The sequence below is a fragment of the Sesamum indicum genome, linkage group LG2 (genome assembly GCF_000512975.1).
Source record: "Sesamum indicum cultivar Zhongzhi No. 13 linkage group LG2, S_indicum_v1.0, whole genome shotgun sequence".
NCBI lineage: Eukaryota > Viridiplantae > Streptophyta > Magnoliopsida > Lamiales > Pedaliaceae > Sesamum > Sesamum indicum.
Genome location: NC_026146.1, coordinates 10867655 through 10893522, shown reverse-complemented (window position 1 = coordinate 10893522; position 25868 = coordinate 10867655). Strand labels below are relative to the sequence as shown.

Sequence of the window (25868 nt, the reverse complement as noted above, 5' to 3'; positions counted from 1 at the left end):
GAGATCGACTAGCACCCACGTTCCATTGAAAACAATGGAGTCCATCTCACTTTTGACAACTTCTTTCCACTGCTTGGCTTCTGAAGAAGTAATAGCATTTTTGAAAGTGATCGGATCATCCTTCATGTTGTAAGTGACAAAGTCACTTCCAAAATTCTTGACAATCCTAACTCTCTTACTTCGTCTAGGTTCATCTGACTCCTCATGAGTCTGATTAGAACTACTAGGACTAACCCCCATATTTGACATCTTTTCCACATGTTCAGGAATAGATGTGGAGGCAAGTGAATCATCAAGCTAAACATATGAAGGTATTCCTGTTTTTAAAGGAAATACATCTTCTAAAAATACAGCTCACGAAATTCGACTATTGTGTTGACCTCAATGCCTGAAATTTTTTATTTAATAACCAGAAATCTTAGGGCATAACTTATCACCACATAGCCCAAGAACACCACATTGACAGTTTTAGGATCCAATTTCTTTCGTTTGTGCTCTGGGACTAGTACTATTGTTAGGCACCCCCACACTCGAAAGTATTTGAGGCTTGGTTTCCTACATTTTCGCAACTCGAAAGGAGTACTTGTATTATGTTTCAGAGGGCTCTATTTAGAATATGACAAGCCGTATTCAAAGCCTCTCCCTACAAATACTTTGGTAATCCAGAGGTTAGTAGGAGACTGTTAATCATATCTTTGAATGTTCTGTTCTTCGTTCAGTCATTCCATTAGACGAAGGGAATATAGAGGAGTCTCATCATGAACAATGCCAAAAATTTGACAATATTCATTGAACTTACTCGACTCATACTCTCCTCCTCTATTAGACCTTAGTCTTTTAAGTTTCTCACCAGTTTGGATTTCTGCTTCATTTTTAAACAAAATAAATTTGTCTAAGGTTTCATCCTTATTTTTCATGAGAAACACATAACAGTATCTACTGCAATCATCTATAAAGGTGATAAAATATCGTTTGTGGTCCCTGGTCAAAACTCCATTGAACTCACAAATATCTGTGTAAACTAAATCAAGTATTTCTGAATCCCTTTCAATTGACTAATAGGGTTTCCTAACTTGTTTAGCTTCTACACAAACTTGGTATTTGTGATTTCGTTCAATATTTTGACTAGGAATTAAATTTAAATTCATAATTCGTTTGATTGAATTGAGATTTTAATGACCTAACCTACTATGCCACAGAGTAGAAGATTTCACATTTAATATAACAGAATCAGAAACATCAATTTTGTTATTTTTAGCTCGAACTTTGAACAAGTCATCATCTAAATATCATTTACCAACAAAATACCAAATTGTTGAATTACAACTTTATTAAATTTAAAGACTAATTCATATCCCTCCCTAACTATTACAGAACCACTAATGATGTTTCTTCTAACATTTGGTACATGATGAACTCTTTTTAGCGACAGAATGCGTCATGAAGGAAACTTCAAGTCCAAGCTTCCTAACCCAAGTACCTCGGTTGTACTGGAGTTTTCCATACTTACTGTCCTTCCACTAATGGCCTGATAAGGCATAAAGAGAGATTTATCAATACAAATGTGCACATTTGCTCCAGTGTCAATCAACCAATAATACGATTTGTAAATAGTCAGGAGTTTGGGTTGTGTAGATACATACCCCTCAGTTGCTCCTAAGGTGCTAGCACAACTAGAACCTCCCACAACCATGTTGACTACTGTCTGCCCAATATTGGCCTTTTTATTAGGACAAAACTTGGTCTAGTTTCCAAGCCTGCCCACAGTTCCCGCAAGGTTTATTTGCTTTTGGTTTCTTTATTTTTGGAAACCTTGCCTTTATTGACGGCTTTCGAGTTCGAGTTAATCTTATTCACTTTCTGTTTCCCCACTATATGATTGGCCCTAGGTTGATGTCCAAAAGACATCTTGCGGGTTTGATTTCTTTGTTCTTCCTCAATGCTGATAGCAATCATAAGATCATCCAAAAACATTCTCCCTTTTTTATGCTTGAGTGTCATTCCAAAACTTTCCCAAGATTTGGGAAATCTATCCACTATGCACATGACCAGAAACTTATCGGGAAGCTTCATCTCAGCATGAGCTAGAGCATGCTCAAGATTGATAATCTCATGAGTCTGTTCAGCTACAGACCGGTCTTCACCTATTTGATACCGCATGAACTTAGAAACATAATACTTTTCAAGCTCTTGCTCTTCAATATTATATCTCTGGTCCAACTCATCCCAAATAGACTTAGCAGTGTAAGAATTGGAACAATAGACATCGAAGAGCGTATTTGACAAGACTGACAAAATCGTTCCTCTGCCTATTTGATCCCTTTCTATCCACTGCACTTTCTCAGTAGTTTTGGGATCGGTATCTGCAAGTTCAGGTCTGATCACCTGAATCACTAACAAGAGTCCTTTCATCGTCAACTAAATTTTCATTCGTTGTTGCCAGCGTTTGAAAAACTGGCCCCGAAAACTTGTCCGGCAAACCGATCAAGTCGACCTTGGGTGTGATCGCAATTGCAGCAGAAATCGGCTCGACCATCTTTAGTATTTTAGAAAATTAAAAGCAGCGTTTCAAATAATGAGTATGGAAATAGCGTTTTTTTCAAAACAGATCCAACAACAAAATCTGATTTTTCAAAACCTGTATATTTTCTTGAAGATTGTTGGAAAATTTTCAATTTCAAGTAATTGAGCCAACGTTTTGAAATATTACAATCGGATTTAGAAATAAAAAGCAATTAAAGCCACGTTGGAACAAATAACATAAAGCAATTAGAAATGCTATTTATGACAAGAAATTTAAATCGAAAACTTACAACGAGAATTGTATCGTAACAATTCTCAATCCAATTGTAGTCGTTAATTTAACCGAATCGCAGAATTACTGCTTGCCTTGAAGAAAATATACGTCTCGTATCAGTATTGCACCAGGTACAACGTAATTTCTCCCAAAATAAGACGGTTGTAGTTCTTTTGGTTTTAGCACTATACCGAAAAACACCTCGAACAAACACTCAAAAAGCTTATTACCGAAACTAAGATCAAATCAATAAAATATTTTATAGAAAACTGAGGGAGATCTTCAAGAAATAGAGAGGATTGTTCTAATTTTTTATGTGTTGACAAGCATGAGGAATGGCCTTTATATAGTTACGGCTATACCAAACACTAATGCAGCCATAAAGTGCCTTCAAATCCAATTAAACAGCCATAAAACTGCCAAATTATTTCTTGTAACAGCAGGAGATTAAGGGCATAATGAGGTGATTCAATTTCTTCTTCAAATTTCAATTCTGTGAGGTGTTCTTGTTTCCTAACCACATGTGCACGTGAAGGAAAACAGCATCGGTTATGATTAGATAATTTTAGCTCTAACATGGAGAATGTCAAGGTAGTAACATGATGTCCTGATAGCGAAAAACCAAATCAAACCAGTTTATCTGAAAGGAAAAACATTGGAAATAAAAGCCCACAATTTTCTTTTTCAACAAAAACCATCAGTGCCTTGGTGGGGGGAGTTTTTTTTTCGGGGTCCCCAGCCGTTCTACATTAATATCAAAGAGAGAAAATGTACAACGAAGAGTACTAACTCCCAATTAATTCTACAAAATTATAAATAAAGCGTAGTACTCCTTTACAAGTAGGTAATACTATTTCATTTATGATTGTAGAGCCATGGATGATAATAGCATGCAAGAGAGTCTGCTGAGCTCTGAAGCAGAACATGAGGGTGATTTGAAGGCAAGAGTGCTTGAAGAATCCAAGAAGATATGGAGAGTTGCGACGCCGGGTGTTATTTCGAGAGTAGCTTCATTTGGAACCATCGTTGTGACGCAGTCGTTTATCGGGCACATAAATTCACTGGACCTTGCTGGTTATGCACTTGTCCAGACCTTAAGCGTGCGGTTTGTGAACGGGATACTGGTAAGTGCATGCTCGATATCCTGCTAAGAGTTTCTTCTAGTCGTTATTTTTAGTATCACGATTCACGATTACATACCCTTTAATGCTCCGAATATGTATACTTTGTTGATAGTACTCGTTACTTTGTAAAGGATATGCTGCATATATAGTTCCAGAATCAGTCCATAATTCTCTCTGTTATTTTCATGTATAGGCCAGAAATTTTCATCTCGGTTTGTCTGAAACCAATGAGAAACGGTCAGCCTGTGCAGTAGTACATGATTTGCTGGCACAAAATAGTGATTGTATGACAAAGTTTGTGATCAAATGCTGGTTTATTTTCATTGAAAAAAGGACTTCTAGACGTCAGATTTTACTGGAAATCAACAGCCAATGTTTCAAATTTGGCTCACGTTGTTTCATTTTGTCCAACGCCTACAGAAATGATCACAAAGAGGGATCCTTTTCTGTCTCTTCTGGCTGTTGTTTAGCAATCTTGAGGTGCCGTTAATGGAGTAGAACAACGTGATGCTCTTTTTCTCTTCAACTTACTTCTGTTAGCATGTCTGTTGTTTCACAGATTGGAATGTCGAGTGCAACGGAAACACTTTGTGGCCAAGCATTTGGGGCAAGACAGTACCACATGATGGGCATTCACCTACAAAGATCATGGTTCATTGATCTCATCACACTAACTCTTCTACTTCCTGTTTTCCTCTTTGCCACACCAATCTTTAACCTACTCGGTGAGGAAGAAGCCATCGCAAAGTCCGCTGGATACATTTCTTTGTGGTTCATTCCCTTTGTCTATGGCTTGATTTTCAGCTTGACGATACAAATGTATTTACAAGCACAGCAGAAGAACATGATCATTGCATGGCTGTCGGCTCTCCAATTCGTAATCCACATTCTATTATCATATCTTTTCGTAGACGTTCTTGATTTTGGAGTTGCTGGTGCCATGGGTGCACTATGCACATCTTCGTGGTTCGTTGTGCTTGGAGAATTCATGTACATCTTCGGCGGGTGGTGCTCCGATACATGGAAAGGGTTCAGTGTAGCTGCCGTGCAGGACATGTTGCCCGCCGTGAAACTATCGATGTCATCTGGTGTGATGATCTGGTAAATTATGGACATGCCTCTAAGGTTCATTTTATTGCCACCAGTTACATCAATTTCCAAAATCATCACTGGAACAAATTCCCTTATGCTTACAGCTTGGAATTATGGTACTATGCAATTCTGGTCTTACTGGCTGGATACATGAAAAATGCAGAGGTAGCCATATCTGCATTCTCTATTTGGTAAGCACCTGAAGAAAAGCTTGTTCTTGTTTTCATGCACAGTCAACATCTCTACTGATTCAAGCTGAAATTGATTTTGCAGCCTTAACATCAGTGGTTGGATGATTAATAGCATCTTTGGCATTATGGGCGCTGCATGGTACGTGTTTTTTCATGCAAAAATATCGAAATATCCCTCTTATTTCAACTTCATCGTTTCCTTGATAAATCAAAAAATTATTCCCCGTACATTGTCTCCATAAACAGCGTGAGAATCGCGAACGAGCTAGGCAGAGGAGACGCCAAGGCTGCAAAGTTTTCGATCAGAGTCTTGATGAGCACTTCAGTTGCTATAGCGCTGTTTTTTTGGATTCTTTGCATGGCTTTTAGCAACAAACTTGGATATCTGTTCACAAACGAGGAGGAAGTCGCGCAGACCGTGTCTGATCTCTCTCTTCTACTTGCGTTTACTGTGTTACTCGGTTGCATTTTTCCTGTGCTGTCAGGTCTAGTTTACAGACATCATAACCCCTTCGTGAAATCTTTGAACTTTTCTTCCTTGAATGTTTAAAAATCTTAGCTTCTTTCACATTCTTGGTGTTCTTGGCTTGTTTGTTGTCAGGTATTGCCGTAGGAGCAGGTCTGCAGACGAAAGTCGCGCTTATCAACTTAATTTGTTTTTATGTGATTGGACTGCCTATGGGAACTGTGCTTGGATATGCGATCCATCTTCAAGTGGAGGTAACACACTCGACGCTTATGCAAAAATGACTAACATACATACTTTTTTAAGCCAGTTATGCATCACAACTGAGGTCGAAATCGACTTTGACAGGGTATATGGCTTGGAATGAACACTGGAGTTGTGGCTCAGACACTTTCACTTAGCTTCATGGTGTGGAGAACAAATTGGGATGAAGAGGTAAAGACCGGAAAACGATCTTCACATCGAAGACAGAGGATGTTTAACCTGTCAATTTACGTTTGTTAATGATGTCTTTTCATAGGTATCCAAAACATCAGCACGGCTGAAAAAGTGGTACTTGAGATCCTCAGAGGAGAACAATCATGCCTGAGCTGAGAAAAACAAAGTCCAAGAAGTGATTTGATTTTTTCCTCAGATTCATAACTTGTAAGTTTACAACTTCGGAGTAATGTGTATCTCAAAGACGAGAAAAGGAAATTACATTTATACCTATAGAAGTTTGGCGCAATTACAAATATTCCCTCTTTTGCTTAAAAATTACGTTTACACCACCTGCGTACGACATGTTATCTTTTCAGTAGATTATAAGCTGGTAAATCTCTCACACTCAATACATCTTCCAGTGCAAGCTCACGCTCCAGTTGTGATCTTGTAGACTTGAGAACCTCCTGTGGGAGACGAAAATGTAGATTTGGTCACTGATAATGGTAACACAGAAGGCAAGTATACTGATTTTCAGATATGGCAGTCAGAAATTCTTAACGTTAAACTCCATATATGAAGCACGTTTTGCAAGCCACTGCACGTCCAGCATTTTGAAGGCAACACAGAAGAGGTTGTCAAAAGCCATCTCATCATAGTTAAGCAATTTCAGAAAATGGTGCCCGGCCATAGTGCTAGGCATCCCTGCACAAGAATTTTCATACCGTTTTCAGCTACTATACAAATTGAATAAGCATGTCAACAAGTCGCTGCTCTTCTCGTCTTTCTTCAATTACCATAAGCACTTACGTTAGCCTTTTCTTTTTCCTCTTTCAAATGCAACAACAAATTTCAAAAGTCATAATCACTAAGGAATCTTGTTCCTTTTTCTTCAATTGGCAAGTCTTTGGATCAGATATGGAATAAACTACTCTCCATTTTTATTCATGGTCCGAAAACAAAAAGTAATTTTGAAGAGATTGCCTGAACGCGACGACAAAAGTATTCCTCAGAAGTTTCTTACCTGAATGAAGATCTAACATTTGCACAAGCATAAATGAAATATTGATGCCAGCAACAGCAAATGGATACTCCCACTCAGACCTGTCTCCATCTCTTTTGTGCAATAAGTTCTGAAATGCGTCCTACCAAAGTGACAAAAGGATAGAAAATGAGATAATTGAATAAATTTCAAATTTTCTCTATCGAATTGAAAGGGAAATAGTGTCTACAAAGATAACTTGGAAATTGTTACACGTGCAAGTCTTTTCGTTCCTCCAGAGTTCAGCAAAATTCATGCATTAGATAAAGGACAATAAAATATTGTAATGTGGCAAAGATGGAAATGATTTACATGATGGTGGAGTAAACACGGTGTTCATGATAATATATATTCTTAAAATCTTTGCAGCAGTTTCAGTTCAGAGGAGCAATAAAATGAATTTTTTTCCTAGCAAAAGGCAATGTAAGTGCAGGGGAAGAAAAAAAAAAAAGAACACAAACCGGATACGTCTTGGCAAAGAAGATTAGGTTCTCCAACGATATGAATCCTCCACCCCTAAACATTTGTTCATAAATTTCAAAAATAAATGTCCATTGATATGCACGTCTCCGAATTAACTAATCATATGTCAGTACACACCTGAAATCTGTTGAAGGATCAGATCCTTGCCAACCCATCTCCTTCCAAAGCTCTGATTTAAGAGACGGGAGCGGCCTATCAGGGTAAGCTAACCTCCACAATTGTCTAAGTGCATCCTGCCAACAGAATATCAACGTTCATGTATGTTTAAACCATTATAGTGTGACTTTAATAAACAAATGACAGAAGCATAAAACAAGAAAAAGTAATAAGTAAATTTAAAAAGCAGCGCAAATAGATTGAGAAACTTTTGTGTGCCATGTGAGTTTGTGAGTTGTACTCACATACTAGCTGAATTAATTATCTGAAATTAAAATACCATTTAGATATAAAAACCATAATTATAGTAATAATACCATTCCTTATGATCACATTACTGAAAACCAATATGACCAGTTTTTCACCATGGAATTGCATTTTTAACATGGATTCCATCCACAAAACATCCAACTACTGTTAATTCATCACTACTTACAGAAAAGCCAATAAATGCACATAAAAGTAAACATAGTACCAAACCTTTATATTATTGCAACAATGTTGGGAAACTTTCTCTTATATATCCATCTATACATATTTTTTAAGTCAAGTCATTTCAGTTATAAGTTAAACAAGTTTACAAGAATGATTATCTAGTTGAAATGATAAAAATCCTTTTTTGTTTTCTTTTTCCAATTTTTCCTCTAAATCGTGGATAGTCTGTTCAAGAATGACTCAAGGCATATAAAAGACATCGGAGAAAGAAAAATTAGATATAGATATTTAATTTTCACGTTGAAGCCAATAGAGTTTTAAAAGCATAATCCATATGACAACAAGCTCTCAAAACAGGAGTTTTAACGGCATAATTGATTTCACACGTTAAAAAATTCTGAAGGAAGCATGCATACAAAATTCTTTATGGACAACTTAAATCTGGAATCAGAATCCCAACATGAAATAACTCTATTCACCCTCCAACCATAGTCGAAGGTTATGCTTGAATTGCCATATGTTTTGGATGAGAATAACAAATGTGATGCATCTTTACAATCCCATTTAACTAAAAAAAACCATAAGTTCTTATGTCACTTACTATGGCGGTTTCAAAAGGAAATCGGTCAGGCAGTAAGATGAAATAAGACACTATCTCAGACAACTCAAAAAGAAACAGTGACTCAACATAACAGGGGAGAATTATTTTTCAGGCGAGAATATGCCCATAGTCTAAAAATGTTGCTAATTTCCACACCATCCATCATATGGAATCACCTTTCTACTGCTCATCCCATAAACAGAAACCTAGGTCTACTGATAGGAACAAAGAAAAATATAAATAAGAGTTTCTGAGTGCCCAAAAGAATAGTTACTTGATGCTCCAAAAAAGTGCCATCAAATGGAATTGCCAACCTCTGCTTTAGATGTCGCAGCCTTGCTTCCTGTTGACAAACCAACTCAAGAATCAAAGGTAAACAATGATATATATAACCAAAAGCTAGAGAGGATTTCATGAAAAGTAAATCTCGGCCTTGTGGAAGAGTAGCAGTTAAAAGCCAGCAACATGGCTTCCAATACCACACTAGTTCAAACATTCAAGTAAATATCAATAATGACTAACAAAAGCATTGAGCTACAGATACAAGTAATATGGCCATTCTGTCAGAGCAATTTACTAGCTTTAAAAATTCTTTCCTCTGTTGATAACAGTGAGGCAAGTTCCAAAATCTAACTGCACGGTCTGCACAACAGAAGTCTCTTATAACTTTCATAAGTATCCAACAAGTATTCAGGTTTATAAGCTATTCATGCACTAACGAGAGTACCCATTTCACTTTCACAAGCATAATAATTTAACAATCAGTCAATTTACCGAGTGAACTTGGTGAAATAAAACTGAATTCAATCAAATCATCCTGATGTGTTATGCATACTAGGTTATGAGCAAGATCTTTTTTGCCATTCATGATTAGGACTATAGTAAGTTACCAAAACGACTGTGTAAAATAAAATATTCCTCTGGTTAAACCACTTGGAGAGTCAAAATTCAGGACCCAAAATGGTACAACATGGAACTGTTACCTACTGAAGTATTTTTCCCCCAAAAAAATAAAAATTGAAAGCCAATAAACCTGAAAACTAGCAAGAGTGCAAGACGCAAGCAGCACTAGCACCCAGTTCACTCACTCAAGGAGCAAAGATCTCAAGCACTTTTATTCTCTCATCCATACACACAAAACACATGAACCACATAAGCAACATCCAAAAGGTTCATGCAGACGTGAAGGTACATTATCAGTAAATCCTGGGGATAATGGATAGATTACTCATCCCATTAGCTCAAAGGAGTGGAAAAGAATACAAGAAAACATGCAACAATCTATCTTGTTGGAAAAAGCGTTGCTCGAAGTTACCTGTAGGGAACTTAGTAAAACAGGTGGGACACTCCCCTTTATGCCATTTTGCGTGCCCGAGGTAAATGGTAAAATTCTTCCAATCACGGACCCACATCCGAGGACAATATTAGCTGGAGAATGAAAAGATGAAATGATTGATTAACTTGTAATTTATACGGAATATGAGGGATCTATCATGAACCAAACTTAACGTGACAGAAAAAAATTTCAATTAAAACAACTATACATTTGCACATAGGATATTTCCGTTAAAATAATAAAGCTCCTGAAATGTTTTGGCACCCTACTACAACAACCCCATATACACAAATAATTACAGCTACTTCTCTAATTTAGATACATGGACACAGGATCATGATGCATGCAGAGTTGACAACCTCTGAATCAAAAGCTAATGCATTATGATCTTCTGAATTTGGATATACAAATATGCAAGAGTGCCTGCTAACATGAACTAATAGTCAAAACTCGCCCATGTGTAGTTGTATCCCAATTTGAACATGAATAGGCAGCAGAGAAGCAAATTCTCTTCACAAGGAGAATCAACTATATTGTTACAGTTTAGTATTATTTTACTTGATTATTCTACTCGCCCACCTCTCAAGATGATAGTCCATTCCCCTAACCCCGAGAACAAATGTTATTAAAAACACAAAAACCTGAGACTTTTCTCTAATGAAAAATCAAAAGAAACAAAACTACAGTAACAGCGCACCTAGCCATTGCGCCCACTGCAAAATTATATGCGAAAAAAGCAGAGTCCAGTGCAGGCGTTCCTCCCTTCGTTCATCTTCCAATATACCCGTCAGAGATTGCTCCTAAACATAATTCATACCAACATACACTTCAAAATTCAAAACAAAACTCAATTAAAAGTTTAAAGTTTTCATTTTTCAAAATACCCTTTACCTCAGACTGATTATTGTCATCATAATCTCGATTTCCGAGCAATGGCTCGTTCAAAGAATCGAACTCCGCAGTCTCGAAACCCCCGTACCTACCTCCATCAACATCTCCATGGTGGAGCCTCTTACGCAGCGTTCTTGAAGTCATCGACGACGGAATTCCGACCTCAACCGAAGGGCGTCGTCCTGGCCCAAAACATTTTGATCAAAAATAGGAACTCCCACGAATACCAAAATTCATAATTGGATAACAGAAAAACTGGTAAGAATGCATACGACGAGACTTGAGAAGAGGAGGAAGCGGGCTCCAAAACCTGTTGCTTGCTCTACTGAGTAGTGGCCTCTTTCATCAGAATTCAAGAAGCTACCTAGCTACAGCTTACAAGCATTCTTTGATTCGATCATCAGTTTACTCCAGTGGAAGAAAGGCTACAAGTACTGGAGCTCTGATGATTTGAGGCACACCGTCACTGTTACACCCGCAATAACGTATATGGGCTGTTGCCTGTTGGGCTTAAAACGTTTCGAATCTTGATCACTGAATTGAGCCCATTGGCGCATCTATCATGGACTCATGGGCAAAGGGAATTTAATTTAATTTTTAAAGTGTTGATGGGACTGCAAAATATTAAACGAATTTTAATGAAAGAATCATTATTATTATAAAATCATTTCCTAAACCGAAGTGTATCCATCCATCTTGGTCTGTGCGCAATAGTATCTTTGTCTCTCTGTCTGTTGGCTTCAAAAGATATAGCGAGTGAATAAGATACCACCCAGATAGCATGATGGCGGTCGCAAGCAGCGGCGGTAGCATTTGGCCTCTTAATCTTTTCTTCTCTTCGTCAAAGATAAAACCTTTTCTTACTAAAGCCTCAGTACATAATTACAGTAAACGATTTTCTTCTCATGTCCGCTGCAAGAATTCCTACAAAAACTCCGTCGCTGTATATCCCGGTACTGTTGCTGACAGAGTCCTGATGGACATTCAAAATTCCGGCATAATTGCTTGCCTTCGCGCCCAGAGGTCACAGCTCCACCCCACAATTAAAGAATGTGTGTGTGTCATATATATGTATATATCAGAGTAAGCATGTATTATATTAGTTGTTGTAGTTGTCGAGATTCGTTCATACTGCAAGGTAGAAGGAATTTATTTGGGCAGCTGCAAACGAATGCACGTAAAATAATTGTGGTTTTTTCGAAAATGTTGTCTTTGATTAAAAGAAATTCTGTGTGTTTTTTTTCCTGGCCTGTTATTGTTGTTTAGTCATTTTCTTGATTCTTCTGTTTAGTGCAGAGATGGCAATTGAAGCTGCACAAGCAGCACTTAGCGGTGGAATCTCAGTTGTAAGTTTAAATCCATCTAGTATAACCATAACAGTTCGCTGCAAATCCTCAAATTTATATAATTTGGAGTCGCACTAAGTTTATTGCATATAATATACGGTAAACTATACCGACCTCCCCAGAGGTATACTTAATTATGTCAAACCTCAGGGAAGGTCGTTGTAATTTACCTGATAATACAAGATGTGCGTAGGTAGCATTATGTTGTGGTGAGAAGTGAGAAATCTTGTGTTACCCTATGATTGATTAATTAAGGGTATGGCATCCGGTCTCAAGTGTCACTTACTCACTGCATGATCATATTCAATATAACCATGGCTTACTGAGTCTTGAAGTGGCGGTGTTGATTTAATGTAATTTTGGCAAATGCTTAAATTTCCAATTTTCTGCAGTGCTTGTCTAGATTATGGAAGATGATAAAGATGAGTTCTTTCCTTCTGGTTTCTTTCTTTCTAATAGGAAAGACTAAATGACGATGAAATTATTGAACTTGTTCTTCTAGACCTTGTGAGGTTTGATACGACACTCAGATGGCATGGAGAGTTCTGACAGATGTCGTTCTTTTCAATTTGCAGTTGGAAATCACAATGTCCACGCCAGGTGTTTTTGAGGTAAATGTAGGCTCTCATCCTCCAGCTTTGTTTACCGATTAGTCCAGGAAATATATCAGCCAGGTGAAAGAATTGGTATGTTTTCTTGTTTCTATGCCCAGGCTTTGCAGTTTTTGGTCCATGAATATCCTTCAGCATCATTAGGAGTAAGTACTATTCAAACCTTTTATTCATTGAATATCTGCCACTCTTGGATTAAGCTTCCAAAATTGGTTAGTTTCTAGGTTGCCGTTTTATGAGAATCAGTAAAGGTGTTGCAGATAACATCTAAAGCCTACATGAGGAGTTTGCAGCATGTTTGGTTTTGTATTCTTTTCTATTTCTGAGGGAGGATCGTCGTTTTTCATTACCATAGAAAAGATTAATAAGAATCTTTCAATCAGTCCATGATGAATTCTACTGCCACTTGAAGATACTTAAGACTTCCCTCCAGCCCTCGAAAACTGTGAATCATGTGTTTGCCTATGTTAACTCATGCTGAATGTTATTACTAACTGACAAATATAATTGTCCTAAACTTTTTCACATCAGATATTATGGACAGTCTTTTATCCGAAGTTTAGTTTTCTAGAGCAGTTTTACTTTAGAAAAAAATGCAATTAGGTTTACATTTTGCTTAAATTGGATTTTTCAGGTTGGAACTGTTTTAGATAGAGAAGATGCCAAAGATGCATTAAAATGTGGAGCTAAGTTCCTGATGAGTCCTGCAATGGTGAAGGTATCCATAAAGTTTTACTGTAATTATTTCTAATTGAAGTAAATACTGCTATAATGTCAAACTTATGTGCAGTGGTCATTCAGTTTGTTAGTCAGTTCCTTCCATCAATGTAACTTTGCGGGATCTCTGCTTATGAAGAATAAACAATGTAATAATCTTAGAGCCAAAGAATATCTTCATTGATTTAGTACTTGACACATTTGATGGTTTCAGGAGATTCTAGATGATGTTGCAGAGGGTCAGGCTCTTTATATACCTGGAGCAATGACCCCAACAGAGGTATGTTTAATTTCCATTTCATCGTTCCCTTGAGATTAGCATTTATGCAGTACTTAGTACAAAATAATGTAAATCGCTTTTACTCGTAATGACTGAAATAATTGGTTCAAAAGTTTTTTTGGTGGCCGCTTGTTTGAAACTCTTACATCCCATTGCCTAGGTGAATTATAAGAAATGAAAAGGATACTGAATTAATTCTACGATCATGCAGATATTACTTGCATCCACGGCTGGTGCCAAAATCGTCAAGGTGAGTTGTTTTTTTCTCCTAATACAGAGCCTGGTAAGTGCAGTGATGATATTGTAGCACATCGTGACCAAAGAGAAGACGACCCGGCCTATTGGTTCTATTTATTTGAGTTAGAACTTGAAATGCAATAAATGTTCATTGCATTAGTTTCTAGTTTGTCATGTTTATTCCTCCTTCTGTTGCTGTAATAGGTGTATCCTGTCTCTGCATTAGGTGGCGTTCAGTATATAGCAGCAGTAAAGAAGCCATTTCCCAATATCAAGATGATTGCATCACAAGGCATAACCATAGGTCAGATGGTTCAAAGATTTCCTGCTTATGCGACAATATTTACTTCAACCTCTGCTATGATTTCCCCTTCTTTTTTGCAAGTTGAAGGCAACTTCATCATTAGAATTCCAAATGTTATCTTACCGTTTGCTAAACTGTGTCCACATTTAAATGCCCACGTAAAAGAGTACTTGGAAAGAAACAGGCAGATAGAAGACATGATGCTAACGATATAAAATAAGAAAAAACAATGACTAATTGAAGGTAACTTTAGAATGTGTAAGCTGATACTTAGATTGGGGCGCAGATTCAGTGGGTCAGTATATTGGTCAGGGCGCATCATCAGTTGTTCTATCAGATGCCATATTTGAGAAAAATGCTATGGATGAAAAGTATTTTGATCGTATAAACCAACTTGCCCGCTCTGCTGCTTTCACGGGCAGCCAAGCTGTGAGGTTAGAACTTGTGTTTATGATGCATTTGCTAAATACTTTGTAGTACCTCCTTTGCATGTTCAAAATCCTGAATACATTTTTAACATGCACCAATGCGTTGCGATGATAAACTGTACATTTATTTCACAAAATTTACAAGTGATGATAGCAAATCATCACTGCACTCACTGAAAATCTTCCAACATTCACTTATTTCAGTAGAAGGCCTATAGAGTTATTCTATCCATTGCCTCCCCTCCCATTGAAAACAGGCCTGAGATGCATATAAAGCTTTATTGTGAGCTGAAGCTTAATCTGTCTTGAATTTGGCAGGAAAATTAGGGATAATATGTCCTAGACTTTCTATGGTTGATATGCCTCTGTTGGTTCCCTGTGACAGTAGACTGAAAGCTTCCCATTGGCACAGATGACGCAGATGCAAGAAAACAAAATAGGAGCTGCAATTTGTTTTGACTTGAGTTCCCTCGTACATCCGGAGGTGTATATATATACCTACCTAAAAGTGGTTAGTTGAAATGGCACCATGGGTTACACATTCTCTCCCTTCTATTTTTTTGCGCAGCAGAGGTTTGAAGAAGATGATATCAAAATTATCTCTTGGAGATTTTCACTTTCCTTGCTGGAGACACTAACCCTAGGTTGGAGTCTCACAAGAAGAGAGCAGAGCACAGAAAGAGCTGAACAATAACCAATCGATGAAATGAGGAGATTGGAGACACCAAAGGATACCCCGAGATCTTGCAAACTTTATCATTCGAAGCATACATTTGAAACTGTTAAGCCCAGAAATGGATATCTGGACATATGCATGTAATGAATGTACCTACGAGCCTCGGACTATATCAGTCTCAGTTTGAATATATTACTTCGACATAAATAACTAATCCAACATTTGCTATGACGTACGTTTTCCATTTCTGATAGTGTGTGTGTGTGTGTATAAGAGAAAAAGAGACCGAGAGAGAGCATCCTAGCACAACAAAACTTGAACTCTCACGAAAGACATGGTAACGCATATATATGCAAGGCCAAAAACCAACATAACTTCCTGCTATGTCTTGGCCAACCAATCTATTGGAAGATGCTAAAAAACTCTGCATGTAGTTCTATATGTAAGTATTCAAAAACTCTGCATGTAGTTCTACATTTACTACATGTAACGTTGACAGAGTGCTAACAACATTTAGAACTGATTAGAGTATACTACATATTAACTGTTAAAAGTTCCAACCAGTGCCTATTAATATACAAATACAAAAACAAGTTTCCAACTCATTGCCTGTGTATGGGCGGGGTAGGGGGCTGATGGCTTTGCCCATAAAATCCGACACCTACTGACCTGTAGTATCCACCATTTGCTGGAAGCTGCTGTGATTGCGGAGGCTGTAGTTGCTGTGACTGCTGTTGCTGGTTCTGCGCCTGCGGCTGTGCTTGATGGGGTGGAGGGCCCGGGCGAGCAAATCCCATGCCAACATTCGAAGACAGAGGAGGAGGTAAGTTGCTCGGACCATAGCCAAATGGAAGCCCCATCATTGTAGATTGGACCAACTGATTTGCTGGGGAATTACACGGAGGTGCAAGCGGTGGTGGAGGTGGAGGTGGGAGGAATGGGGCCTGCAATGGGTTCACCTGGGGTACAGATTGTGTGCTGGCAGGAAAATAGCCTGAATTAGCTCCACCAGAATTGTTGGCATCAGGAAAAACCATGGGTTTCTCCAACTTGGGCCGCTTCAAGCCACTTGTCATTGAGGCAGCCTCTTCAGCCACAAGGGATGACAGAACAGATGTAAGCATCTGGGCGGAGGAGGTTGAGGCAGTAAGTTTAGCGGCCATGGCAGCTGCTGCAGCCCTCTTGCCCTCCTCTTCGCTGATTGTGGAGTTCACAAATGATGTCAAGGGATGAGCAGGTGGTGTCATGGTGGGATTGTTTGTGGGCAGGGGCGGAGGAAAGGTGGGGTCAACTGTTACTTGGTTCGTGCTTGGTGGTGCTGCAGAGATTGATGTTGCCTTGAGTCTAGTATTAGCTGCTTGCTCAATCTGACCCCGTGCGACCTACATGCAATATTAGCTGAATACTAGAACAGAAACAAGAGAATAGGCAACATATGCACCAAACAGCCTAGCAAAAGCTAGCACCATAACTGTTTTATAAGGACATCAGGAGTATCATGCATGTCCGCGCCAAAGAAAGAGCAGTCAATTCAAGAGAGAAGCACTTACAAGTAACTCACTGCGAATCAGCTCCACCTTTGATTCCTGCAAAGTAATAGTTTCACAGAGATTGTATTCAGCAGTAAATTTAGACTATTTATTCTCACAAATTTCAGAAATATCTCCATTAGTCGTAATACTTACTTAAAGAAACACCTCAGTGGTGCAGTTCAACCAATTCGGCTTAAATTAGATATCATTGTTTATGAAACCAATAAAACAGTTTCTAAATAAAATTAATACTTGCCATGTCCGCATATCAAAATCTAGAGGCTGAATAAACTCTACATAAGCATACCCAAGTGAAGCAAACTAGATAGCAGAGAAAAGATTCATGAAAAATAAACTCATACTTGATCCTGAAGTGCTTCTCTAAGCTGGGAAATCAAAGCAACTCTGATAGCCTCAAATTTTTCAAGTTGGCTAATCCATTGCTGAAGCATGTTCTCTTGTTGCTGCATATTATCTACAACATCAGAACCCAGCAGGTTTCCTGATGATAAGTTAAAGATCAATGTCAGAGGTTACTAGTGCGATTTCACTGAGAGCGTGCAAGTCACCATCTTTAAAGAAAAAATATCCAATCAGGACATATCATTGCCAGCATGAGACAAGCTCTATGCAAAACTAGCTCAAATCAGACCTTGAGATGAAACATTCAGAACATCTTTCTCTATTTCTCGTACACGCGAAACAGTGTCTTGGCATTTGTTTAAGGCAGCTTCTTCATTGACAATTTCTTCATGTACCAACTGGAAAGCAGTTAAGATTTTTTCGGGCAAACCTCCAACAGCCAATTTCTGGATCAGTGAAAAAAGTAGATCATCCTAATAAAAATATTGTCATAACAACAAATGATAAATAAAATGAAAATGTCTATTGAATCTAACAAGTGGACTCACAATCCTCAAAGAGTTGGCATCTCTCTTCAGAACCTTGATGGGATTCGAATTTTTTGCATTATTGGCTGGAGAAGCATTCTGGTCTGGAGAAGGATTCTTCCCAAGCAGTTCAATTTTAAGATTTTGACCCCTAGATCCAAAAACTTTTCTTTCTTCCCATATGTCAACCTGATATTAAGAGCATGTCCCCCCACATTGGAAAGAATAGAGAACATGAGCTGTCAATAATCAAGAAGACAAGAACAAGGATGTGGACAATTAACAAAAGGAACAGAAGCAATAACCACAAAGATCGGAGAAAAATTTTACCACTGCCAGACCAATCAACAAACGAGTGCAATACTAGAAACTCTTAAATGGAAAGAAACACGAACCACAACAAGGAAAGTACCCAAAAACTCCCTGAAAACTAATGCAATCTATTTTTTTTCAAAACGATAGTAAAGACAGATTGAGTTACAATAATCCCAGAGGAATACAGGGGGACTAGTGATTGCCAATAAAAAATATCCCAAACACAAAATAAAATGTCCTAAGATGATTAACTAGATCAACAGGAGGGCAAATCACATAAATACATCCATTCACTAGTATATGACTTGCACAAATCAGATTAAGGCCCATGCTTTAGCATATATAGATCTTGAGAATTTTCACAATCCTCTTATATTCAAATTCCTTCATTTTTAAACTGCCTAGACTTCTATTATTATTCTACCTCCAAAAGGACAAATTTAAGCATGTAAAAGATACACTAGTACCATCAGAATCACACAGCTTATAGTCTAAAATTCTGCAGACTGAGACAAATTAATTGAAATTCACACAAGCTCAAGTCAGAAAGAAAAATGAAATTCAAAGATATTACTCACAATTTCAGCAAACAACAAACAAACAGCATCACAATCATTAGAATCTAGTGAAAAAGAAATCCAAATATGCAATCATAAGACAATAAGGTTCACTGTCTATTTTGAATGTGGACAATTCAAAGACAGGAATAACTTCTGAATATGGCCAAGGGAGCCGACTTTGTAAATTCAGAATACTGGAAAGAGAACATTCTACATTCATCCTCCCAAAGCGAGCCAGAGATACGCAATCATAGCAACAGAGAAGAAATGATGTTGAAGCAGAAAGAATATAGGAGTATCGTAGTTGCTATAACATGTTATGGAAGAGAAGGTTGAGGAAGGAAGACTGAAGGCAGTGGATTAAATTACCAGCCTGGAGGCAACTTTTCTGCAATTTTCATCACCACCATCGTAAACACCCTTAAGAGCTGTCGGAAGAACTTTCCAGAATTCATTCACAAATTCGCTACCTTTACGCCTGCTATTTTGCAGGATATCATTGGCCAAGTATAAAAAGGAAACTCGTTGCTCGCGTGGTGCAGATTTAAATAGTGTCTCCCATGTTTCAACAATTTGCTTGGCCCTTTTGCGATGAGAAACGCACAACCGGGACAAAGCTGATCAGATGTTAAAAGAGAACTGCAGTCCGATATCACAGTTAAATAATCATATGAACACCTACAGTTCAGATGCTTTCTCCAATTCAACAATAGAAAAACTGACAAAATCTGTAGGGGAACAGTTAAAATTTACTGTTTGTTTTGTTACTGCCTATATTTTGTGATTATGTGTCTTTGGATCAAGTCAAAAGAAAAGACCAACTCCAACAGAATTGTATCATTAAAATTTTATTGACTAAGCATGCATTACATCACTAGACCTCCTCACCCTCTCTTTTCAGGGAGGTAACTCAAAGAAGATCATGTATAAAAAATGCTGTATATACCTCACCATTATTATTCTTCAAAATCCATAAGCGACATTAGAGATTGACAATACTTGACAAGAGATTAAATCATCATGAACTGAAGCATAGAACACCTTGAATATGCCAGCTGCATTAACAATGAATGGAAACTATACCCTCCAATGCCAAACAGGAAATAGGTGAAATTTTCCAATCCAGAATAATAAATAAAAAATGTCCACCCTATCAGAATCCGTTTTTATTTCGACATCAGCCAGACCTTTTGCACCTAAGCAATGCCAAAGATGAAAATGACATTAACCCCACAGAAGATGGTTTCATCTTATGAGGTTCACTGCCTTGGGATTTAAAATTGCATTATAATTGATTAGTAACACCACTAAATGCCAGTATCCAGAAATGGGAATGAAGAGAATGAGCTAAACCATAGAACACAAAATGCTTCACAAGAAATTCAACTGACTCAAACAAAACTTTGTACTAGGCAATTTTCCCAGTTTTTCTCCGACTGCTTGCATGGGCAATCTGCAATGGTATCCATCTCAGGATGACCTACCACCAACTCTAAGCACAATTACCAAAACATCCCGAAGAACAACTGCAACAGTGATGACTTTATGGATACATATAAGGGGCAAGTACATTTAAGCTGTATGCATAAGGTATACAGCTAGGTTTGTTGTAGATCTGTTGGCTTTTCTTTTCATAGACACTCTAAAGTACGTCACAAGACCAATCAACCTGACCTCAAGCAGATTGGAAAGGAATAAGACATCAATTACTTGGTTAGGCAAATTCGAAAAAGCAAAAAGTTCAATCTTGAGACAAGATCAAGAAGTTATCTTAAGAGATTACATCTGTCCATCAATTTAGGCAAGGCCATCGCCCTAGAAAAAGCAAATCTTCACCCTACCAAGGGGAAAAAGGGAGAAAAAAAGGCAGGCACTTGTCAGGGGGGAAAGGAAAGCTTTGAATAATGTTCTTCTTCTTTATCCTATTAAATGCCTATAAGTAAACAGTTTCATTATCAAGCTTCTAGTGATTGACGCCTTCAACATGCAGGCATCTATCTCTCCTGTCAAGTTAATAGAATAGATATCTTTTGATATGTTTGTTCAACATTTATTTCAGAGATTGAATAGATAAATTAGATGCCTGTACAGTTGGCTACTTATTCCTATATCAGATAGCTAATCTTAGCAAGAACTTGTGGCCCACTACATGTTTCATCTAGAAAGACATGATGCAAATAGTATTCAATCAAGAAAAGAAACACTGGAAACACAGATCCACCTTTTTTGTTTCTTATCCCCCTGGCATAGAGAAAGGATTTTACTATCAAGCAACTTACAAGCGCAGCATGAAATATTTAGCATATTACACAGACCAGGCAATGATCACATGCAGACAAAGAAAAATGCATGTGGTTGCTTATGATCATACTGCATAATGTTACATGGGTAAAGAAACCAAAGAGTCCAGCATCAGAATGTCCATCCAGCGGCATGACCGAACAGCATTGGTATGTGCATGCTGTGTGATGATACAACTTCAAAACCAAAAACACATGAATTGCTAGTGTCTAACACAAGGAAGGATACATTCTATGCTCTGCTGAGAACTGTTGAGTTTAGACAGCTTTTCAGTCAATAAATCTTCGTTGAAAGCATCCTCATCCATTTTGATGATGGAGGAATTCTTTTAATCCTAGGACTCCGGGGACTACCTGCAAGAGCATATTAGACATTATACCCCAAAGAAGGGAAAGAAACATAGAGGGATTTTGTTTGGGTTCATATTCAGGGTGGATACCATATCTCTTTCTTTTAGAATGAAGCAACTAATACTATCAATAAAAGGATAAAAAGGTGATGCGTCTGGAGCCAAAGATGAGAAAACAGGTTGTCAGTGAGAGCAATTCATATAAACAAGAAGTAATGAGGAAAAACAACAGGGAACCAAAATAATCTCTGGATTTTAACTAATATCAACATGAGAAACTTTTGATTCATAAGATGCTAATCTAACCCCTATTTCCGACTCACATTCTACAAAGCTTTATATTTGATATGTGACGGATGTTTGTTACTTCCATGAAAAATAAGCATGCCCGCATTCATACATAAATGTGCACCAACATATAAGATATTATTGCTCTTCTCTTAAAGACATTATTTGCAAAGCTAGCCATCTTGTTTCAGTGGAAAAACTATTGGAGCCATACAGCTGATTTCTACAAGACACACGAAGAAAAAAATTAAAACTTGATATGCATTGTGCATCTTGTGCATAAAGTTAGTAAGACAAGCATTGGGTGGCAGCATATACACCTAAGAACACCAAACATTCAGGAGGTTTGATTTTTTGGCTGGATTATCTTTCTTAAGAGGAGTAGAGCTTGCCAATCTTCAATTCATTTTTTCAAATAGATCTAGTGGGCTCGTAGTAGCCTAAATTTCATAGGAATAACATAAAGATGATAAACAAATGAAGATGTAGAAAATAGATGTAAGAGCTCCTTGCATAATTGAAATACAATTTTCTCCTCCTCCAACCACATTGAAAAACTCACAATTATGAGATGCAAAAAACCAAATCCCCAAATGAACCCTGTGCCCCAAAATGGGTGTCAACCTTTTGCTCATCCCCATACAAGACCTTGGACCATAGACTGATTGTGTCATTCACTGTTTTTGGCAACACTGTACATGGAATTACAGTGGAAACGTTGATCTGTTGCTAGGAAAATCATAGACTACACTTGTCAGCAGCTCACTTGGCTAAAATATCTTTGTCACAATTTCCACCATTACATGCTCAGGATCAATAGCCCAAGAAGGCCTCATGATTAGCAACACTGACAGGCCAAGTCCTTAAATTGCATAGATTAAAAATACAGGATAGGCTAATACACACTTGTTAAAGTCACCACCAAATGATAGCCACCAAGGTGACCCACATACAGGAGAACCGTAACATTGAATCAAAATCATTTTATCACCCACAATATCAATAGGTGTTACTTCACATAAATCGTGGCTTATTGGAAATTATCAGGTTAATAGGGAGAACTTAAATAACATATATTACTATGTTTAGTATACAGAATATGTCATGCACCAATAGATAAACTTAAACGTAACATCACATGAAGAAAAAATTGGTAATAAGAAAGAATTCACAAAAACATGTTAATGGGAGATAAATAATAACCGCTGAGTTAGATTATAAATTAACTCCTTGAAAGAGTTAATTGAGTTCCATTGTAGAATGCAAGATCTAATACAACATGAGATATTGGATTCCATCCCAACATATTATGGTATCAGCTGATCCAATCAGTTAGCACTCAGGTACTACTAAGATACTAGTACTTATAAAAGCAAAGTATTTCTAATTTTCTATTTTGAACCAGAAAATCTGTAAAGATGCTTATAATAATGATTTATCCTAACACAATCATGAGTCATTGAGTTCCATTGTAGAATACAAGATCTAATACAGCATGATAAATTGGATACTTACCCAACACATTATGGTATCAGCTGATACAATCAGTTAGCAGCACCCAAGTACTTCTAAGATACTAGCACTTACAAAAGCAAAGTAATTCTAATTTTTTTAGTTTGACCATATAATCTAGAAAGATGCTTATAGTGTTGTTTTGCCCCAATACTTTCAGGGTCATCCTAAAAAAAAAGAATAATATTGTATAAGATCTAACTGTAACATATAGGAGGAATAAGCTTTCATTGTGAACAAAAGGTGATACATTTCATTTTTTTATGCAAACAATATGGTTCAATCACATTATAACACTCCTTCACTATATCTCCTTCCACATTCAAAAATCAAATCAAAGTACGAAATAAATGAAAAATAAAGCTTGAAGACCTGAGAATACAAAAACTCAATCCATAGCGAAATTGTGCAGTTCAATTTCTCCTTACCTTTCTTTGTTTATTCACTTACCTCTTTTTCTCTTCTACCCTCTCCATTCTTCCAATTTCTCTTTCCTTCAACCCACTTTCTCTCCCCTCGAATCTTTTCCTGCATCCGTCATGCTTCAACGACAAGTTCCCAGCCATCACCTCCCTCAATAACTTCTTTTACACCTATTACCTCCAACCCAAACCCACCTTCCATTGAGCTTTAACATCTCATAATGCCATTGGCAACTAGTAAACTAGTTGACTCATCAATTTTCTAGCAATGAAAATGGTCTCCGGACAATGATTGAAGCAATCTTGTTGAATGACTTTTACCACAAATCCATGATCTTTTTAATTAATTGATTCTATCCCTCGTACATAACGATAAATGTTTTCGTAGATACAAACTTGTACAACTATATGCACTTGGTTCTAAGAAGGAATTCTTTACCTCGAATTAACTACTTGACGCCCACCTCATCAGAAGTCTGTCAAGAAACAGCATTGAAAATTTGAACACTAAAACCCATGTAAAACAAGAAACGAAACTAAATTCTTGTCCGCAAAACCAAACACAAACCAATAATAACAGTAAGAAGCGGGCAATTGATGTTCTTTTCCTCTGTTTCTTGAATTTAGGACAAAAAACGAAATCTTACCCTCCACTTGAAACACTTCCATTCAGAGGCTTCTTTGAAGAAAACCCTGAAACGACATACAAGAAAAGGTAAACAAAAAGAAGAAAAATTTAATGCAAGACACCAAGTGGGTTCGTAATATACGTATAAAATACGCGCGTCCAAAGAGCTTTAACGCAATGTATTCTACTCCAAATAAAGAAAAGAGAAAACCCTCAAGAATGAGGGCCCGTGTGTTCGTCAGGTAGAAAGAAACAGAGATACGAATGGGGTTAAGTGACAATAAAAATTTGGGAATTGGGGAAAATTTGAAAATATGGGAAGAAGATCATTGGAATCAAATTACATATCAACCCCTTAAGATCCCAAAATGTCAGGTGAGACCCATTTTGTTGTCTTTTTCACCCTTCTTCCAATCCCTAAATTACTTTATGACAGTATTTTGGGGGATTTGTGATGTTTTGACATGTAAAACGTATGTGTAGAAGTTGGAATTGGGTTATTGAATCACAATTTAACTCTATTAGAATTTAGATGTATATTCATAATAATATTTTATTCTAGTTGCTAAAATTAATATTTTATAAATAATTTTAAAATTATGAATTAATGGAATCTTATTATTTTTTATTATATTAAACTAAATGTGCAAACAAATTAAAATAATTAAATATCATTTACTAATTTGTTTTTTTAGGGAAAATAATCATAATAAAAATAAATAAATAATTTTGAAAAGAGAATATTTAGAGTTGAAAAAAGAGAAAAAAATATATTAAATAGAAATAAATAATTATTTAAAAAAATAGATGTTACTACTTATAAACAATGGGAGAAATGTGGAATTTAGTCGATGGAGAAAAAGGAAAAAAAATAACATACAAAAAACGAAGCAGATACTAAAGAGGTGCTCTTCCTTAATATATACGAGTATATGTGGCACATTACATGTGTGTGCACAATCAATTTAAAATTTTTAAAAATATATTAATTAGATTAATAAAATATTAAAAAGTATAAAAAAAAATGAGAGAAGAAAAAGAGATTGAAAGTTGAGGAAAGAGAAAATGGAAAGTTAAAAAGACTGAGAAAAATGGAAAGTTGAGAAAAGAAGAAAAAATTAATTAAATATTTAAAAAAATTGGCATACCAAAATTATTTAAGATACCAAATTAAGTGAAATACCTCTCACCTTATATATAGTATATATATATATATATATAATATTGATTGAACTGATATATTGATTCATTTATTAAGATATTGCCATAATCATTTAATTATCGCCTAAAAAGAGTTGAAGTGTATATTGTTTGATAATAATAATTAAAAAAAAGTTAATTACACCTAAATCCCTTTTGAAAACATTAAATTGAAATATTTTAAAATTATACTTGTACGCCCTAAAAAAATCTCGATTTACACCTAACTTCCTCTGTT

The 25868-nt window shown here is 36.8% G+C and overlaps 4 protein-coding genes across 13 annotated transcripts; 2 read left to right on the top strand and 2 right to left on the bottom strand.

Annotated features, from left to right (window-relative positions):
- LOC105155910 (protein DETOXIFICATION 24-like) lies at window positions 3673-6413 on the top strand. The gene is made up of 8 exons (XM_011071894.2): window positions 3673-3921; window positions 4481-5022; window positions 5118-5204; window positions 5287-5343; window positions 5451-5689; window positions 5806-5924; window positions 6019-6105; window positions 6191-6413. Exons 1-8 carry the CDS (start codon window positions 3673-3675, stop codon window positions 6257-6259), a joined length of 1449 nt encoding a protein of 482 aa, XP_011070196.1. The 3' UTR covers window positions 6260-6413.
- LOC105155758 (ELMO domain-containing protein C) lies at window positions 6304-11500 on the bottom strand. 2 transcript variants are annotated; one of them, XM_011071699.2, is made up of 10 exons: window positions 11307-11493; window positions 11035-11216; window positions 10841-10943; window positions 10123-10235; window positions 9082-9150; window positions 7733-7848; window positions 7594-7648; window positions 7115-7235; window positions 6653-6795; window positions 6304-6557 (listed from the first exon to the last, which is right to left on the bottom strand). In XM_011071699.2, the coding sequence occupies exons 2-10, from the start codon at window positions 11176-11178 to the stop codon at window positions 6456-6458; spliced, it is 966 nt and encodes a 321-aa protein (XP_011070001.1). In that variant the 5' UTR covers window positions 11179-11216; window positions 11307-11493; the 3' UTR covers window positions 6304-6455. The 2 variants fall into 2 exon arrangements, with proteins under 2 accessions (XP_011070001.1, XP_020554789.1); XM_020699130.1 differs by having other exon boundaries at window positions 6310-6557; window positions 11345-11500.
- Window positions 11658-15930, top strand: LOC105155757 (KHG/KDPG aldolase-like). 8 transcript variants are annotated; one of them, XR_002288355.1, is made up of 11 exons: window positions 11663-12057; window positions 12326-12380; window positions 12956-12991; window positions 13093-13137; window positions 13626-13709; window positions 13923-13988; window positions 14200-14238; window positions 14430-14529; window positions 14816-14963; window positions 15370-15441; window positions 15529-15930. XR_002288355.1 is itself a non-coding variant. In XM_020699145.1 (10 exons), the coding sequence occupies exons 1-9, from the start codon at window positions 11816-11818 to the stop codon at window positions 15414-15416; spliced, it is 714 nt and encodes a 237-aa protein (XP_020554804.1). In that variant the 5' UTR covers window positions 11662-11815; the 3' UTR covers window positions 15417-15441; window positions 15529-15930. The 8 variants fall into 8 exon arrangements, 6 of the variants coding, with proteins under 6 accessions (XP_011069999.1, XP_020554804.1, XP_020554795.1 ...); XR_002288356.1 differs by lacking the exon at window positions 14816-14963 and having other exon boundaries at window positions 11662-12057; window positions 15276-15441; XM_020699145.1 differs by lacking the exon at window positions 14816-14963 and having other exon boundaries at window positions 11662-12057.
- Window positions 16071-24707, bottom strand: LOC105155756 (regulation of nuclear pre-mRNA domain-containing protein 2-like). Of its 2 annotated transcripts, XM_011071693.2 has the most exons (10): window positions 24573-24707; window positions 24450-24495; window positions 24242-24278; window positions 21460-21584; window positions 19300-19547; window positions 18077-18244; window positions 17818-17974; window positions 17528-17667; window positions 17184-17219; window positions 16071-17015 (listed from the first exon to the last, which is right to left on the bottom strand). In XM_011071693.2, exons 4-10 carry the CDS (start codon window positions 21536-21538, stop codon window positions 16236-16238), a joined length of 1608 nt encoding a protein of 535 aa, XP_011069995.1. In that variant the 5' UTR covers window positions 21539-21584; window positions 24242-24278; window positions 24450-24495; window positions 24573-24707; the 3' UTR covers window positions 16071-16235. The 2 variants fall into 2 exon arrangements, with proteins under 2 accessions (XP_011069995.1, XP_011069996.1); XM_011071694.2 differs by lacking the exon at window positions 24242-24278.

What these genes read in the sequence shown, in the direction of transcription:
- LOC105155758 (XM_020699130.1), bottom strand. Translation starts at nt 11,178, where the DNA reads ATGACTTCAAGAACGCTGCGTAAGAGGCTCCACCATGGAGATGTTGAT. An exon ending in TCTTTGCCAAGACGTATCCG is followed by an intron (nt 7,236 to 7,593) that starts GTTTGTGTTCTT and finishes TCACTTTGGTAG; the next exon opens with GACGCATTTCAGAACTTATT. An exon ending in CTTCATATATGGAGTTTAAC is followed by an intron (nt 6,558 to 6,652) that starts GTTAAGAATTTC and finishes CGTCTCCCACAG; the next exon opens with GAGGTTCTCAAGTCTACAAG.
- LOC105155757 (XM_011071697.2), top strand. Translation starts at nt 11,816, where the DNA reads ATGATGGCGGTCGCAAGCAGCGGCGGTAGCATTTGGCCTCTTAATCTT. An exon ending in ATCCTTCAGCATCATTAGGA is followed by an intron (nt 13,138 to 13,625) that starts GTAAGTACTATT and finishes TGGATTTTTCAG; the next exon opens with GTTGGAACTGTTTTAGATAG. An exon ending in CTGGTGCCAAAATCGTCAAG is followed by an intron (nt 14,239 to 14,429) that starts GTGAGTTGTTTT and finishes TTGCTGTAATAG; the next exon opens with GTGTATCCTGTCTCTGCATT.
- LOC105155756 (XM_011071693.2), bottom strand. Translation starts at nt 21,538, where the DNA reads ATGGATGAGGATGCTTTCAACGAAGATTTATTGACTGAAAAGCTGTCT. An exon ending in TCTGAATGTTTCATCTCAAG is followed by an intron (nt 17,668 to 17,817) that starts GTCTGATTTGAG and finishes ACTTATCATCAG; the next exon opens with GAAACCTGCTGGGTTCTGAT. An exon ending in GAGAAGCACTTCAGGATCAA is followed by an intron (nt 17,220 to 17,527) that starts GTATGAGTTTAT and finishes ATTACTTTGCAG; the next exon opens with GAATCAAAGGTGGAGCTGAT.
- LOC105155910 (XM_011071894.2), top strand. Translation starts at nt 3,673, where the DNA reads ATGGATGATAATAGCATGCAAGAGAGTCTGCTGAGCTCTGAAGCAGAA. An exon ending in CATTTTTCCTGTGCTGTCAG is followed by an intron (nt 5,690 to 5,805) that starts GTCTAGTTTACA and finishes GTTTGTTGTCAG; the next exon opens with GTATTGCCGTAGGAGCAGGT. An exon ending in CGATCCATCTTCAAGTGGAG is followed by an intron (nt 5,925 to 6,018) that starts GTAACACACTCG and finishes CGACTTTGACAG; the next exon opens with GGTATATGGCTTGGAATGAA.